At 50.3% G+C, this 16,711-nt stretch overlaps 1 protein-coding gene across 1 annotated transcript in view; it reads left to right on the top strand.

Moving 5' to 3' along the window:
- The window catches only part of LOC133347346 (E3 ubiquitin-protein ligase pellino homolog 2-like), a 57,007-nt gene that overhangs the window by 21,674 nt on the left and 18,622 nt on the right, over positions 1-16,711 (top strand). The window contains exon 3 of the mRNA XM_061559551.1: positions 4,640-4,769. Coding sequence (XP_061415535.1) covers positions 4,640-4,769 — 130 coding nt within the window. The remainder of the gene's footprint in view (positions 1-4,639; positions 4,770-16,711) is intronic.

Genomic DNA, 16,711 nt, shown 5'->3' with positions numbered 1-16,711 from the left:
AGTGCAGGGGACAGAATGAGAATGTTTATTTATTCTGGAGGAATCCGATGAGCTATAAAGCTCTTTTTCACAGTGTCGGAACGTTACAACAACAACAAACAGTACAAACACACGATAGGAGTGCAAAGTCCGAGACGGGAGAGCGGTGACAACTGCCACAAGCCACGCCACGAGCACACGGTCAGAGACGAGGCAGAGAATAGGGCAGAGAATAGGGCAGAGAATAGGGCAGAGAATAGGGCAGAGAAATAGGGCAGAGAATAGGGCAGAGAATAGGGCAGAGAATAGGGCAGAGCATAGGGCAGAGAATAGGGTAGAGGTGACTTCCCGTAGACAGCGGGACAACGAGAGATGAGACGGGAGAACACGAATACAAAGGGTTGGACGAAGAGACAGTTGTGGATGGAGGGAGACGGAAACAGGGACGGAGAGACACGGGAGAGATAAATATATTCTGAGAGTGTAAGACAGACATAAGGAAGACAGACACAAGGAGATTGGTGGGGGGGGGGGCGGGGACAGACGGACACACGAACATTCTGCTGCCCTTTGATAAAATATAGTTTGTGTGCATCTGAATGTGAAGGCCCATTTTGATGGTGACAAAAACGTATGACTACAATACCTTTTTAAAGACTGCGGTTATATGTTCTTGTGTGCAACTAATGTGCTTCAGTGGGAGGTATGATGCCATCCTTCTCGGCTCACCCTGTTCCTGTTATTATTGATGTTGTGGTGGGGGGGGTGCTTTTTGTTACCACCGTGCTTGCCCACCCGCCTTGGCTTTTGTGCTTTCACTGAAAATCCCACCACAAGTTCCTTTATTCATCGTAGTTATGTATTTTTATCTTTTTCGCTCGGCAATAACTGCACATTTTGCCTGCTTCAAGTGATTAACTACCGTGCCTGTTTGAAGTGTGACGGAGTAATAGGCACATTTATTTATTTAATTGCTCGTGTTATCAATTTATCCATGTACACATGGCGTGCGTGCTTTTAAAGCAAAAGTTATAACCGCCGGAGAAGATGGAGGGCTTGCTCATTATCTGTTCATTACCAGGTGCCCACTCTATTTACCCCCCTGTCACTGCGGAGCCATTACCGAGAATGTAGTTGGCCTGGGCCAGGTAGCCCCATCCGTCTCTCAGAGCGTCAAGCAATGAGCCTCCCCAGTGATGGGCAGCGTGGTGGTGCTGGTTGGGTCGTGCCAAACTCTTGATTAGATTTCCGTACTCCTGTAAAATTTGCATGACTGCGTCGGGCTAATGAAGGGACAGCCGCCGAATTCTTCTGCGCCGCCCTCCCCCGCCCGCCCGCCCTCGCCGTTAAAGGGTTCTCAACCTCGGAAGCGCTGCCGTGGCACGGGTCGTGGGGGGGTTGGAGGGGGGGCTGCCTACCAGTGGGCACGCCTGACATTTAAAATTCAGCACGGCAGTAAAAGCGAGCATGTGAATACGTCCATTATTCACAGCGCTCAACGCACTGCGCGGTGGAGATGCGGGCTGCGATCTGCTCTCGCCTGGTTCTTATTATCCCGCCGGCTTGTGCTGCCCCGACTTTATTGCGTTCACGTGCACACACACACCGCCGTGCTGGGGCTCGTGCGGATGCGCAAGCGCGGGCCTTTCAGTGGTGGAGGGGGTAGAAAGTTTGTCGACGCTGGCGTATTGAGATATTCTGAGCCTGAGCGTGCAGTATTTGTAACAAGGGTTCCCATTGTTATTTGGGTTCAGTAATGAGCTCATGGTACCACGCCGTGCAGCTAGCCATGTTCTAACCACATTACCCGGAAAGCAGATTGTCGTTCCTGTGTGCTCCTCAAGGCCACGGCGGAGGAAATGTGTGCCCCTTGCATTTGGTTTCATACTCCTTGGAAATGCTTTTGGAGCAGACAAAGATCCCCCCCCCCCCGTGATAGCCTTAACAGACAGTTGGGGCAAGTGCTGTTAGCGAGGGCCGGCACAGCACGCGAGGGCGTGGCTGGCCAACACCACGCCCGGCCACCTTTGTCTCCCCAGCGCTGATGTTTACACATCGCACCAGGTACTCATTTAAGGACGAGTCGACCTAGGGGAGGCCCAGGACCGATACAAATATTCTCCACTCTTATTGGTCGGGAATCGAACTCGGGTCGCCGGGTTCGTAGCGCAGCACTAACGCTCGGCTTACACACACACACACACCCACACCCGCACTGTATCTCAGTCGCATTACCATCCCCTTCATTCCCATCCCCTTCATTCCCATCCCCTCATCTCATAATTTTCTGCATTTCCTTTTAATTAGATAATGATAGTATGCGTCATAGGTATAGTGTTTGTTTTGGGCGTGTGGTGGCACCTGGCTGTAATGTGGCACTGTGTAAGCAGGTGTCGGTGGGTCACAACGTTTTGTCAACATACCCATCTCCGTGGGCACAGAGGTGGCCTGAATGTGGCAATACAGAAAATAGCCGTGTGTGTGAACGTCTCCTTGTGGACTCCTCAGTGCTCTTTATTATTAAACATGGATTTCCTCCGGGCATTCCCATTCGCTGCCAACTCCTCAAATACAATTGGTCAAATGTACGAACGTGTTAAAATTGTGTAAAAAAAACGCGATGTGACCCCCAAAAAAACCCATTTTATTATGAATGTAATATTGGTTGCGAAAGCCTACGTGTCAAATTGTGGAAAACCAAGCTACCTTTAAGCTGCCTTTTAAGAGTGATTTCATTGTTAAAACAAACACAACCTTATTTTTACATCGTTGGGTCAAGTGCTGTTTGCAAGCACTTACTTTGGGAGAGGCACGGTCACCAACTGGCAGAGCCGGATTTATTGACAGCGCTAAACAGCGAACCGATAGGGAGATGATGTGCCATCGTTCCTTTGAATGAACGCGGACGTATATCCTGTCAATACTCTTTAAGTGCGGATGAGAGTCGAACCGCTGAGACATTGACATGCCAGCGCGCGTGTTTTTTTAAATTCGATTTAAAGTTGTTCTGTTTGTGTAACGTACTCCCAGGGATGGAAGAGAACCGCCCAGCTTTGCTGCTGGCGAAGCACACGCAATGACGGGGGGGGGGGGGGCGGGGCTTCCTTTCAAAGCCGCTCACAGAGGGCAGTGTTTTTTCCCGAGCGGGAGCGCAAGCGACCTGGACTGCGCAACAAACGTCGCCCCTGCCGTGTAGTTTTTTGCCAAACGGGAACGTCAACAATCGTCAAGCCTCTTTGCCACGTGTGCCGCTGTTAAGAAAGTGCTCGACGTGTGTGTTTGTTGCCAGTCGCCCATGGAAAACATTTGCGTATTTGTAAAGTTACGGATTGTGTTTTAATATCTGGGTTGTGTCTCCTGGCAGATTTGTGTTATTAACGTTGCTTAAAGAATAAATGAGTAATATAACTTTTTTACATAAATCGCTACATTTTTATCGTGTTCGGATATTTACAACTCGACGTTGCTCTGTAAACAGAACTTTTTCAATGGAGAACTGAATAAAGAATGTTCTTAATTCTCCAAACAACTTATCTCTTCAGTGTTTCTAATTAGTAATTATCCGAGGCAGCTTATGCAATCCTGAAACGCAAATGGGTTTTTTTAATCTCTGGACTGTAGGCATTAAACACTGGCAGAGTAAAGTCTATTTTTGGATTGGTGCTGAGAAGCTTCCAGCCATATTGCATGTCAATTCAGTGCCCTTGGAAAAATAATATTTGCAATGAGACGCACGATTTTCTCCCCTCTAATTTATTCTTTCAAAAAAGTTATTCTAAGTAATCGTCGGAACATAAAGTGGTACTGTCATAAATAGTGGAAACCTGTGCGTTTAATAATGATGATGATAATTGTATTAGCTGTTAATAAATCGACTACTAGATGGAGGCCTTGCGATGCCATGTTGGGCAAAGGGGTTGCTTGACCATGTGATCCCCATGCTGTTCAGTGCGAGTTGGTGAAGGGGGCTGAACAGAGGGCCCAAGACTGGTTCAGATATTACTTCACCACTCATGTTGATTGTGTTCCAGGAGTCGATTTTAGGTCACCGAATTCTTAGTGCGGTGAGCTAACCACTGCATCGCCGCTCCCCATGCGATGATTCTCGTTGTACATTTTCAATGAGCATAACGTGAAAATGGCAAGGTGCCAAACGTGTAGGTGGTTTGACACCTTGGCAAAAACAACACGCATACAGATAGTATAGGCATCTCCATTCACTCGGACACATCTCCCTGTAGAACCCGTAGCATTTTCCGAGATTAGGTAAGTCAACTTACTACAAGGTTTAGTGTTTTCAGTTCCATACGTTATCACGTTATTACACCTTAAGTTGACTTTTTGACATACAGAGCCTCTATGAGAACAATGTAATCTGTTATCCAATAAAGATCAGCGAGTCTCAGTGGCCTTTTTCAGAAGGGACCTGCATTGCGATGTTAGACCAATTCCTTGCTTCATGAGTGTTTCGCACGTGGGAGTTGACGCAAAGTATATTGACGAAAGGCCACGCTTGCGAGTGCATTATGATTCTGTCTTGACGTTCACACTGCTTACTTTGCTCAAAATTTAGCACCGCTGACCGCAGCAGAGCCGTTGCTCAGACGATACGGGAAAGAAGGCAGTGCGGCGAATGTCGTTTGCGTCTCTGCGTCTGCAGGTACAACGGCTCTCTTCCCAACGGCGACCGCGGACGCAGGAAGAGCCGCTTCGCCCTCTACAAGCGGCCTAAGGCCAACGGCGTGAAGCCCAGCACCGTGCACACCACCGCCACGCCGCAGGCTGTCAAGGTGAGCAGCACCAGCCTCGCTTGCGCGTAATCTGGGGGTGCGCGTGCACCGTTCATGGCACCGCCCGTTGGTTTTTGAGCTGAGCGACGTTTGTCGGTGTTCGCGTGGAGGTTGAAGGGGAATCGATTTAAAACATATATATTCAGGTATTTGAGGTATTCACACACGTGTTTAAACTTGGCGACGGACATGGCAGAAGTCACGTCTCTAAATGTTTTGCGAGGCCCGCGTCTCCCGTATCGCTTGGCGCTTGCTTTGAAGTTGCTGCTGCTGCATGTGGTTGTGGCGGTGTTATCTTACCGACAGGCACACGGTGCGAGACATTGTGCCCTTGCAAGGTGATGCTGGGCTGAGTAATGGGGGCGTTTCCAGGAAGAAAAGCGTGGGGTGCGGCGTTGCAGTCGTACCTTGTTTTGGAGTGCCCACCCCTTGTGACCTTAGGCGTAGACACAACCCCAAAAGTAAATATCTCGTAAAGATGGTTCTGCGTTTCCTCACGCTGCCTGAACATGAGTTTGAAGCTTCATAAGTGAACAAAAAATACTTTAAAGAAACAGTCGCAACACCTCAGTGGCCTTGCTGTGACATCATTCCCCCATGAAATTTAATACAGAGCCGGCGCATTGACATCACTAGATTGCTATGACAGACGCTTTAAATCCTGTTTCAGACAAGCCTGGGACACATCCTGGGTACATGTCTACCAGATTATAGGTATTTGTCTTTGGCTTGGATCTTCCTTAAGGCAGTAAGTATGCTTACATATTAACTTACATCAATCTGAAATGTGCACTTTTACCCAAAGCCATCTGCAACATTTTCAAGTCGGTGTATTTCATGGTGTACCTTCGCAAGGTCGGAGCTCTGAACTCTTCACTGTGTGCGCAAAGACACTCTTAAGGAGATACCCCAAACACACGTGGGTAGACGCTGATAAATCTCCGTCAAATACGTTTGTTAGAAAAAAAATGTTTATCAACCGAAACTGTGTTTCTGCTCAAAGCACGATTGTGTGCAAAGGGCTTTCAATTTGAGCCAATGGATTCCTCAAAATCGGAGTTGGAATTGAAATGTAATGAACGCAAATGGTGCAGCTCCACTTAAAATGTAGCCACCACAGCTCAGTGTTTTCTACATTCAACGACGTCTTGTTTAACCGCCAAGTTCATATGATTCCATGCTGTGTTTAGTTTCTGTCTTTATTGAAGAGAAACAAACGGTCGATTACAAGTGCTGGGGGTTTTGGTCCTGCTGGTTTTAACAGCAGCTATAGATCTGCCTCGTGTTTCGCTGTTGAGAGCCAGCAGTCTGTGTTGGGTCTACGCTGATCAGACTCCCAGGCCTTCGTGCAATTACAACTCAAACATGCGCAACCTGTTCCGGACAGGGTGAGCACCTGACATACATTTTTGTGTTATGTTTTTTTGTTTCTACCCCTCAATTTGTGTGACGAATGCTACTTTCCATTAGTCCTGCAATGGCATGGCTTGGGTTAATATTTAATCGCTTGTGAAATGCACCCAAACGGGGCAAGTTGGGTTGCTCAGGGCGTGCGAGTAGAGATGCCAGGTGCGAGTTGGTCGCAGGTGCAACGCATGTCGTAATCGTCGCACGGTGGAAGTCTCTCGTTGTCCGTCGTGTTGTTATTCTCTGGAGGATTGTTTGGGCCACAGTCGCAACAGAGCCATCATTGAGCAATGGATAACCATATGGCTTTGTCCCACGAAGCCATTGATGTGGAGTCAATAGAATACTCCTCGTCTCTTCAGCCGCACTTGCAAGGCTTGTACCCAAATGAAAACGTGCTTCTGAAGCTGGCCCGTGGAAGATGGGGATAGAGTGTTTGTGGGGCCGCCTCTGCTACTTGTCCCACAAAAACAATAAATCCTCCCAAGCTATTAATGCTTTGGTGTTGGCATTGCCCTTGTACTGCTTGCCTTTTGCCACCCTTGGATTAGCACTGGTGAGACGATGCCATAAAGATGTTTGTTTCTGGTGCAGGCCAATTTGTTTCCAGGAGAATGCATACATTATAAAAGCATATGTTTGCATTTTCTAGCAAAAGTGTGTGCGGTTTCACAGGCTTCATGCCTTCTAATTGGTGTCTATTTTGTGTTTGAACATCTCAACACCCGTATTTACGCGAGGAAGGGGGTGAAGCCTTGTTTTATTAATCAAAATCTGTTTGGATAAATCCGTAACCATACGTCGACCGGCACTTGGATATAGCAGGCACACTGGTGGCTTTTGCCACCTACGCAGTTGCGCAACTTGACAACACTTGAGTTAGGGACGACCACGGCACTGCGGATTTAAACCTCGCTGCCGCCAGGTACGATCGTTTAATTTGGAATTGTCCAGACCTTGAAGACACTCAAGGTGGTTGTCATAAATTGTACTAAGTGTGAGTGCTTGCCCTGTTTGGAATATGCACGCTTGCCTTTGAATAATTCAGATGCCAAATATTGTGTCTGAACACGTCGTGGCGAAGCTAAAGAAAGTGCCCGAAGCATGTTGCGCGGAATAATGCTTACCATAACCTTAATGTTTACCAGAAGCATTTTCGGTGGCATAATGCTTAACAGAACCTTTTCTCCCAAGCCGATAAACAAACTCAAAGTGCAATTTGATTATCTATTTATCAACACAGATATCCACACAGTTTGGGCGTTGTAAATCATCTCAAAATAACAAGATGATGTTTTTGTGTTGCAGTTTTTCTCTTACCCTGTTTACCAAAATAAATAACATTTTGTGTAAGAAAAACTACCGATCTGCAAATTTTAACTCCTGTGCTGGAAGAAAGAAAATTGTCCATACTATGTTTTCTTGCCCTCATTTGGCGATTGGTGGAGGGGCTCTGGGTGATGCATTAATTTGACCATGACAGAACACTAAACAATACATACCGCTCGCACCCGCGACATCGGTTGACAACAATACTTGCGAAATAAATAAAATGTTAAGCATTGGCATTTTTGGTTCAGTAACCACATGCAAAAACAGATGCTCGATAAATTCGAAATGCTCTCGACGTTATTCCTTAAGTATTCTGTTCCCCAGCCCATGCCTGTTTCTTTATCGTTTGACAATCTTCGTCGCTTTGTCTCGCTAGTTCCCGTCATTCGCTTTAGCCGTCGGAGCCTTGGCCATTCCCAATTTAATACCAGGCTTTGGCATAACAGTGTGTGGAGTATGGCACAGGCTGCTGGCGGTGCTCCATGGTGAGTGTGTGGAACCGCTCTCGAATACGTGGGCAACTGCGAGTGTGCGCACACGCATACGTACGTTGAACTTCGTTTGTACCGTACGTAGCCAACCATGCTAATCGGAGGTGCGGGGGGGGGGTATGTACGCTGCGCAGTCACAAACACGCCTCGGGCGCCACGCCCGGCAGTCTTGTCTCAAATCCTCGCTGGGGAACCGCTTGCGTGGCCATGTGATCAATGCGCTTAGCTCCGGGTTAACAGCTGGCCACTGTCATTGAAACCTCAGACTTACCTGACACCGTACGCTCTGTGGAATTGTTATCTAATAAGCCTGCTGTCTTCCACTTTACGAGGATGCACACTTACCCTGCAGAATTGTTTGCAAGAGGAAGGCATTGGGCCTTAACTTCCTGGCCACGTTTTAGGAATTAGCCTCGAATAAATTATTTCCTTAATGCTTGCCAGGGCTGGAAGGCTCGATGCTGAATAGAGTGCGTTCCCTCTGGAGCAAAGCTGTGACAACTCAAATTTAATATAAGAAACCTTGATTATAATTTGTAAACAAACAAATTGAGCACAATGAGTACGGCAACGGCAACCTGATTTGTTGCGTTCGTCGTAGCTTTCCTCGGCAGTATTACCCAGAGGATTTCCGAGTGTCGGTGTGGGCTCTGAACGTAACCCCACTTTAGCCCTGACCTGCTCGTCAATACAGGCCTTTACCGACTTCCAACGGCAGATGGTGGGAACAATTATTATTTCAACTCCCAACACAACTATGAATCCTTCAATAAATGAAGCTTTTGGCCACACTTGATGTCAGCACACTGTGTAGGAAGTCAACTTGGAGATATTATCGTGATAATTTTAATCATCCTTTCAATTCAAAGCGTCTTTGCACGAATACGCATGTTCTATATTTAAATAGGTGTCCCCCGACATCAAATGTTGAATAATAAGGTAATATAAATTTTGACAAATGCATTCGTGAAATGTGGATTTGGCATAAATTCTGGGAATATCAAGTGCAAGCTGGTTTGCTTGAGGAATAATAAAACAGCCATGGGTGCTTTCTTTGGTTGCTACAACATTTTGGTGAATAATTCCGACATTGGGGAAACTCCATTTAATTGATGGTTCCCCTTTACATAAATAGGAATGGGCAACCATCGACCGGGTTACAATGTGGACAAATTGCAGAGACTATCGCTCTGTCCCAAGCCTTGGGGCTCGGCGCCCTCTTAAAACATTACAGCCTCGGTGACTTGACAGTCGGGCAGTGCGGTGGCTGGAGCAGCCACCGTAGGTGACCCACTGCGGGCACATTATGGAGGGTTAGGTCCGTTTAGGAATTTCATAGTTACAGGCATGTGTAACGTGTATCGTTCCTGATAAAAAGCAATCGTAATTAATAAGTATTTAATGCTCTTTGTTGATTTGGCTGCAGTATGTAGGACTTCCGATTCCGTGGCGGTCATTTAGGTTTGCTTGACCATAACTTCAGCACGCTGGTCAGCGTAGGTTGGTAAATAGAGAACACAAAATGTGGTTCACCCTGGCCAGGAATTGAACTGAGGTTGCCGGGTTAATAGCGAAGTGCCGGTAATCGTTGCGCCACTTTTCCATCCCAGTGCCTGCATCAAAGCAGGTTGCGTAATGCATGAAGGGGTTAAAGTTGTTTTGGATGGATATGAAAGTCACCTGTGCATGTAGCATGGCGTGCCATCTGCCATTTGCTTGCTAAGCCCTCTGTGCGATGTCAGACGCCTCACTAAAGTGTCTCTGAAGAGCAAAAAAAAAACCCCTGCAAAGTCGCATCCAGTGGCGCTGTCAGTCGGATGCAGGCTTCTGTGGTCACGTGAGATTTATGAGCAAAATCAAAGGAGCTCCAAGAAAACACTGCCAGTCGGTTGCATTATTTTGCTTCATCCTGCCGTGCAGCGGAGTGGTTTGAAAACCCCATGTGGCCTCCCCCCCCCCCCCCCCCCCCCCCCCCGAGGCTGTAATGTTATAGGCTGGCACACGAGGCAGAGGGTCATTGTTTTCGGTGGCGTAGAACAACAGTTTTCAAACGGCAAATCCAACTTCTCCCACACTGACCAAACAGCACGTGCGCACCCAACGTGCAATATCTAGGTCATCTGAGCGGGAGTGATGCGCTAATCTGTGAAGTGGGGCTGAGGTCACGCCCAGAGTGTCATTGCTACGTTCCCACAACCACTGCCAAGCTGGTTCGTCGGTCCTGGAATGATTCTGGACCATTCCCTCCTGCCACTCGCTATTCCTTAGCCCCCTAGGATTGTATGAGGGCAGGCTACCCCAAGGATAATATCTATGAATATTTAATTCTCTACCAATTTTTATTTTCTACATTAATATGTCCCCGAACTTATTGCTCAGGGCCGCTGATGGCGCATTTCTCTTCTCCTCCACGTTGACCCCGTGAGATCACTACTGGGTTCCCCGGGTGGTCCGGGTGAAACAGTGCCGCACGCTTGGGGGTGAACGACGGCAAGCGGGGCTGGGCGCCCGAGTCGGGCCGTGCTGGCAAGGCCCAAGCAGGTTGGACGGTCTGTAAAGCGAGCCCGGCAGGTTTCCCACCGGCAGTGGGAAATGTGGCGATGGATGCACTTCCCGAAAGTTTGGTTGTCGTTACGTCTTCATTATGCGCCTGGACTGCATGAAAAACAAATAACTTGGAACTGGGTGTAGCCGCCCCGCCGTCTTGCCGTGGCAGTTTAAAATATTATCTTGGCTTTGCCAAAGAGATCAGGTGAACAGCACATTGTAAGCTTTGGAAAGTTGCTTTTAACTGCTTAATGGTTAATTATATAGAAACAAACAAAAAAACAAATGCCCTTTGAAAATGTTATGCAGCTGTGGTTAGGTTTGAGAAGCCTGCATCTTCTGGTCAGGAATTTTTTCTTTGAGCCACCTCATCTCGAGTGGGAGAAATAAAAACATTGAAAGAGCGCAAGCGTTGAAGTGCCACCAAGGTTGAATAAGAGCCGTGACCGTGACGTTTACGGCTCTCGGTAAAGGTCCTCCACCGCTGGCTCGCACGCTGCGCGCCTTTCTCCCAAAGCGGTATTTTGCACTCCTAAATCAACAGCCACACAATGATACCCACGTTCCTGCGCTTGCTGCAAATACACATTCCATCTTTAGCACATTACAAATGGCTTTGAGTACAAGGGCTGTCCAGTTCATAGGGCATGGGGGGCATGTATTGTTATAGCGGGGCAGAGATAAGTAAAACAAATTCACCGGTTTTCTGCAATGACATGAAAAGCTTCAAGTAGTGACGGAAAGAAATGAGGTTCTGGTCCTCGTGCTCGGCAGCGATAGCACTCGGGGCCGGTATCGCCGTGTCACAGCCCCCGAATTGGCCCCGCGTCACTCTCTCGTAGCCAGAGGTGTTAACACTTGCCTCTCTAAACCCGCGCGTGCGTGCGTGCGTGGAAGAGTCTGGTGAATGATAGAAACTCCCGTAGGTCGCCACGTCTTTCCAGGCGACTGACGTGCGCTGGACGATTTCGTCCCGAGCAGCGTGGGCGCCGAATGAGCAGAAGCGCCGCTCGGGACCTCGTCGCGCGGCCCCTTGAAGAGGTCCCCGCGGAAATCAACGTTCACGTGGTAGGGCTGCAGGGGGGGGGCGGGGCAGAGGCGAGGACGTCGAAGAGCGCAGCGTGCGCGGCCGGCGGTGGGGTTAAAGGGATGCTGGGGGCGAGGGAGGCTTGGAAGTCGCGGAGGAGAAGGCAGAAGCCCTTCATGCCCACGGTCGGGAAGGGGAGGATGGCTGTTCCCCTTACAGCGCGCATCGGCGGGCTTCATGCATACGCCTTCGACAGACTCTGTGAGAGAGAAAACAAATGGGGAGGGGGGGGGGGGGCTCCCTTTGTTAGGCTTCGCCCCAAAGGGAGTATAAACGCTGTTGCTTTTTTTCCACGTTACACGGTTTGAAAAGAAGCGGTGTTTTGAGAAAGAGTACAGTGGCGTGGACGGCACGGGCATTCGTTTGTTGTTGGCACGTTGCCCACGTGTGTGGGCTGTGGCCTGAGACGTGCTGTGTAAACATCGATACTGGATCACCTTGCTTTCAGGGCTAGTGCTTTGGGTTTTTCTTACAATGGCGATTGCACTGCCGAAACAAACGTACACATTCCGCCACTCTCTTCCCGATGGACGGAACAGTTTTGCAAGAGGAGTGCTAAATTACTTGCAGCCCTGGAAAGGTTTTGCCAGCGAGAGAATGGACACATTTTTAAATATTGGCGAGCGTTTCCCTGCCTATAATTCTTGGCTGCAGGGCTGAGGACATTCAAGGGACTTTATAGTTGTTATAGCCAATGCAATGTGCAACATTTTGGAGGCTTTTGAAATATTTTAATCAGATTATAACTGGCATACAATTAAAAAATAATGTCCAATATGAATTAATTTTAAACCTGCCAGCATTCGTGCATTGATTTCTCTGTGTAAATTTTGGTACACCGTTTGTTTTACTTCTTAAACATTGACTTGTCATGCTATAGTAGGGGGGAAAAAAAGTTGTCTGTGTGGCTTCCTGCCTGGATTCCTGTCTGCCTGGCTGGCGAGCAGTTGCGCGTGCGCCGCAGTGGCGTGGCCGTGCACATGTGCTCGATCGCTTCACCCGCATCCCACAGCGTCTAGCCGGGTTCGTGTTGTCTTGCTGACGTCACGCCTCCACCCCCTCCCCCCACCCTGCAGGGAGGTGTGGGTGGGAGATAGAGGGAGGGGGGTGTGGGTGGGAGATAGAGGGAGGGGGGTGTGGGTGGGAGATAGAGGGAGGGGGGTGTGGGTGGGAGATAGAGGGAGGGGGGTGTGGGTGGGAGATAGAGGGAGGGGGGTGTGGGTGGGAGATAGAGGGAGGGGGGTGTGGGTGGGAGATAGAGGGAGGGGGGTGTGGGTGGGAGATAGAGGGAGGGGGGTGTGGGTGGGAGATAGAGGGAGGGGGGTGTGGGTGGGAGATAGAGGGAGGGGGGTGTGGGTGGGAGATAGAGGGAGGGGGGTGTGGGTGGGAGATAGAGGGAGGGGGGTGTGGGTGGGAGATAGAGGGAGGGGGGTGTGGGTGGGAGATAGAGGGAGGGGGGTGTGGGTGGGAGATAAAGAGAGGAGGGTGTGGGTGGGAGATAGAGGGAGGGAGGTGTGGGTGGGAGATAGAGGGAGGGGGGTGTGGGTGGGAGATAGAGGGAGGGGGGTGTGGGTGGGAGATAGAGGAGGAGGGTGTGGGTGGGAGATGGAGGGAGGGGGGTGTGGGTGGGAGATGGAGGAGGGGATTGCAGAGGAATGGAGAGAAGAGAGGCAGGGAGAGCGTGAAAGGGTGTAAAATGGAGAGGAGAGAGAGAGCAAAATACAAAGAGGGGAGAGGGAAGGAATGCGAGAATCAGTGGGAGGGAGGATTATGGAGTGGCAAGAGAGATGGGAAAGGGAGAGGTGGTAATAAGTAGAGCGAGGTTGTGAGAGAGAGAAACGGTGAGAGAGATAGGTGGTAGGGAAGAGGGTGGGATGCAGTGGAGGGAGGAGAGGAATACAGAGGGGGAGGGAGAGAGGTGGAGGAGGGAACGGAGGAATAGAGAGACCGACAGAGACGAAGCGAGACATTGAGATGTATTGCGATGTACGGCAAGAGACACGTGGAGAGAGACAGGACTCGATATCAGATGCAAAGTGTTGTTGGCTGGCTGGGAGGGATGGACGGCCAGTCACGTCCAAAGGACGTGTGCTTTGCTTTTATGCGGAGAGAAAAAAGTTATTATTACACAGCATTAGTCGTTAATGTTGGATAATCAGAAACCTTTTTGAAGTTTGGCTTAATGAGACCTTTTGAATAGACCAGTTTGTGCAATTTAACACATGCAGAGTCAAAACACTTACGGGTCGTAACCTAATGCCACGGTTCCATGCCTCTTGACGAGACGGCGAGAGAGACAGAGGCTTCACACAAGCTGTGACTTTAACCTTGGTGCCTGACTCCCAGTGCCCGTCTCTGTGGCCGGTTGTCTGCCGATAAAGCCTTGGCATCCGGTTGCTTAGAGCGCAAATCTGCATTGGTGTGGCCGCCTGCCTAAGCGACGCCATCGCACAAACGGCAACATTAGCCACGTTTGCATGCTGTAGTTTACGGTTCACTTCAGCACATTGGCCGCTGAGTAATGTCCTCTCTAGGGGAGCACAAATGCGAGAATGTTGTAGGAAGAGTGATTTATGCGCGGCATTCTTGTCACAGTGCCCCACGTTGAAAGCGCCCGCGCGCCTCCGTGGTTTATTTTATTTTGGGATTAGCCGCTTCCATTTAATTTGGTATCAAGAACACGGAGTCTTGCCTTGCAGCCACAGCAGCAGCAGTAACCGCAGCAGTAACCGCAGCAGCAGCGTGCATCCTTATGTTACCCGCTGCTGTGCGGTCCTACAGGCAGCTATGAAGCTCTTTGTCGCAGATGTCCAGTCGGGGCGGATCAGACCATTATAACAATAAACGGTACAAAAACATGAATCGTGCAAAGTACTAGAAGGGTAAACAAATCACCCTAACACATACAAGTACCACTAACCCATCCCCATCCTACCAGGTACTGAGGTATGAACTTATTTTTCAGAAGCGACCTCACCACAAATAATAGCCCAACAAAGTGACCCATCATTTAGACGTTTATAGCACCAAAAGAATCTAAATAATCTCAATGCATGCCGATATAAGACACATCCATTATGATTAGACTTTGTGCCACTTAAACTCCTACAGCTGCGGCCGCTGCAGCACTGTCTCACTCTCGTTCTAACCCCCCGTAGTTGCTGCAGCATTGTCACCCTTCCACAGAAGGTTGCAGCTGACACGAGTCACGACAGATCTCAGCCCAGGAAATCTCAAGACTTGCATTCAAGAAGGTTCGACTCGACACGCCGTGGCAAAAATCCTTTATTGAGTACTTTGCACCTGAGAGGAGACGCGAGTGCCCGGAGAAAGCGCCGTGCGTACAAAGGGGCAACACAAAAACAATCCCTAGGACAGGTAAACATCCAATTTGCCGTATTACCACCGCTCGTCCGGCGGTCGCCGACACGCTCCGACTCCACCACACGCCAACATTCATCCGCGTGCCGGCCACCCAGAAACCAAATTCGTATTCATTTAATTATATAATTCTTACCCCCTCCCCGCTCCCACTCTGTCTGCATCACGTGACCCGTCCGCCATCTCCACTCAGTGTATTAGTTTTCTGGGCTCGGTGCCCAGAGTTTTTTTTTATGGTGCTTCTGCAACACTTGGTGTTTTTTTGGCAGGGTTTTCACCCTGTAGGCTAGGCTGGGATCTAGAAATTAATCCCATGTTTTCAGTAGGGGCACTACCCGCAGTCAGTGCGGCTAACGCAGCGCCATTAGGCGCGTAAAAGTAAAATTTGAAATGATTAGAAACGGTTAATTAATAACATTGCCGCTGGGCGGAATACACTACGGTGGCTGGGCTCGCAGTGAGGACCGTGAAGTGCGGAGCGTCTCTCAAACGCGGCGGTCCGTGCTTGTGCTTTCGCTGCACTCGACGGGGCGAGGAGCACGTTCGGCGTCGCGCTCTGCCGGCGCGGGAGCTCGAGGGCAGGGCATTCGGAGGCTCCGGATTTGGTACCAAAAATCCGCGGCCGTGTAAGATGACAGCGGGGGTGCCTGAGAGAGAGAGAGGCCACCATGCCCAGAAGAGGCCGGGAGAAGCGTGGCATGGGCTTCCCGATGCCACGGCTCCTCCGAAGGAGCGCTCCGGGGCCAATGGTCGGTGGCTGCTGCCGCAGGCCCTGTGGCAGCGGCCGCGAGGCCGTGACAGCCTGGCCACGCATCACGCTGGGGTTAGCAGAGGGGTCCCTGGGGTTAGCAGAGGAGTCCCGCGACACGCGGCAATCTCGGTCGAGTTGGTCCCATGGACCAGGCTCCACGTGCGAGCGCTGCAGTGGAGCTCGTGAGATGACCGGGACCCGCTGGAAGGCGACGTGCATGACAGTTCGTTCCGATATCGCCGGGCCGCAGGGAAAGACCGGTCGTGATGGTTGAGCTCCCCTCGACTGCATTGAGGAAACCCTTTGGGGGTTTTTCAAGGAGCAGATAATCCTACAAAACAGATGCCAGCGTTTTGGGCTTGGGGGGGAGGGGCGCCAAGCTGTTGGAGGAGTTGCCCTGCGGGGTTATCGGTCAAAATTGTAAAGGGACGAGAGCCCAGGGCGATGGGGCTAGCTCTCGCCCGCACGACAGAGCTCGTCACCACAGGGAACGGGCGCGATGCCGTGACCACGGTCGTGACGGACGGTCGGGGGCCTCCTCCCCCCCCCCCCCCCCCCCCCCCAGATTCAACAACCGTAATGGAGAGCCATTCTTCTTCCTCGTCACCTGGGTAGGGGGGGAGAATGGCGTCGGGGCAGCTCGCGAGACCACCGGGGGGTGTCCGCAACCCTCCGTTGTATGGCTCGGATAGAAATGTCACGGAGTCGAGATGGCGGATGGTCGGTGCACGTGAGTGCGGGCGGGCGGGGTGGGGGCGGCTACCGCTATTTTAATCGTTAAATGGATACGCTGTCGTTTTGAGCGCGAGTTGGCACCAAGGATCAGCTTGAGACGTGACGGAGTGGCAGCGGCGGGCGCCTCGTGGGCCCGTGATCCACCAACCTCCCCCCCCCCCCCCCAAAAAAAAACAACCCGCGACGTTGCTAAAAGCGTGCGTCGTTCTCA

Source organism: Lethenteron reissneri, chromosome 25 (assembly GCF_015708825.2).
Source record: "Lethenteron reissneri isolate LAM-NWPU_2019-01 chromosome 25, ASM1570882v1, whole genome shotgun sequence".
Classification (NCBI taxonomy): domain Eukaryota; kingdom Metazoa; phylum Chordata; class Hyperoartia; order Petromyzontiformes; family Petromyzontidae; genus Lethenteron; species Lethenteron reissneri.
The sequence above is the reverse complement of the archived record's forward strand: the minus strand, read 5'-3'. Positions and strand labels throughout refer to the sequence as shown.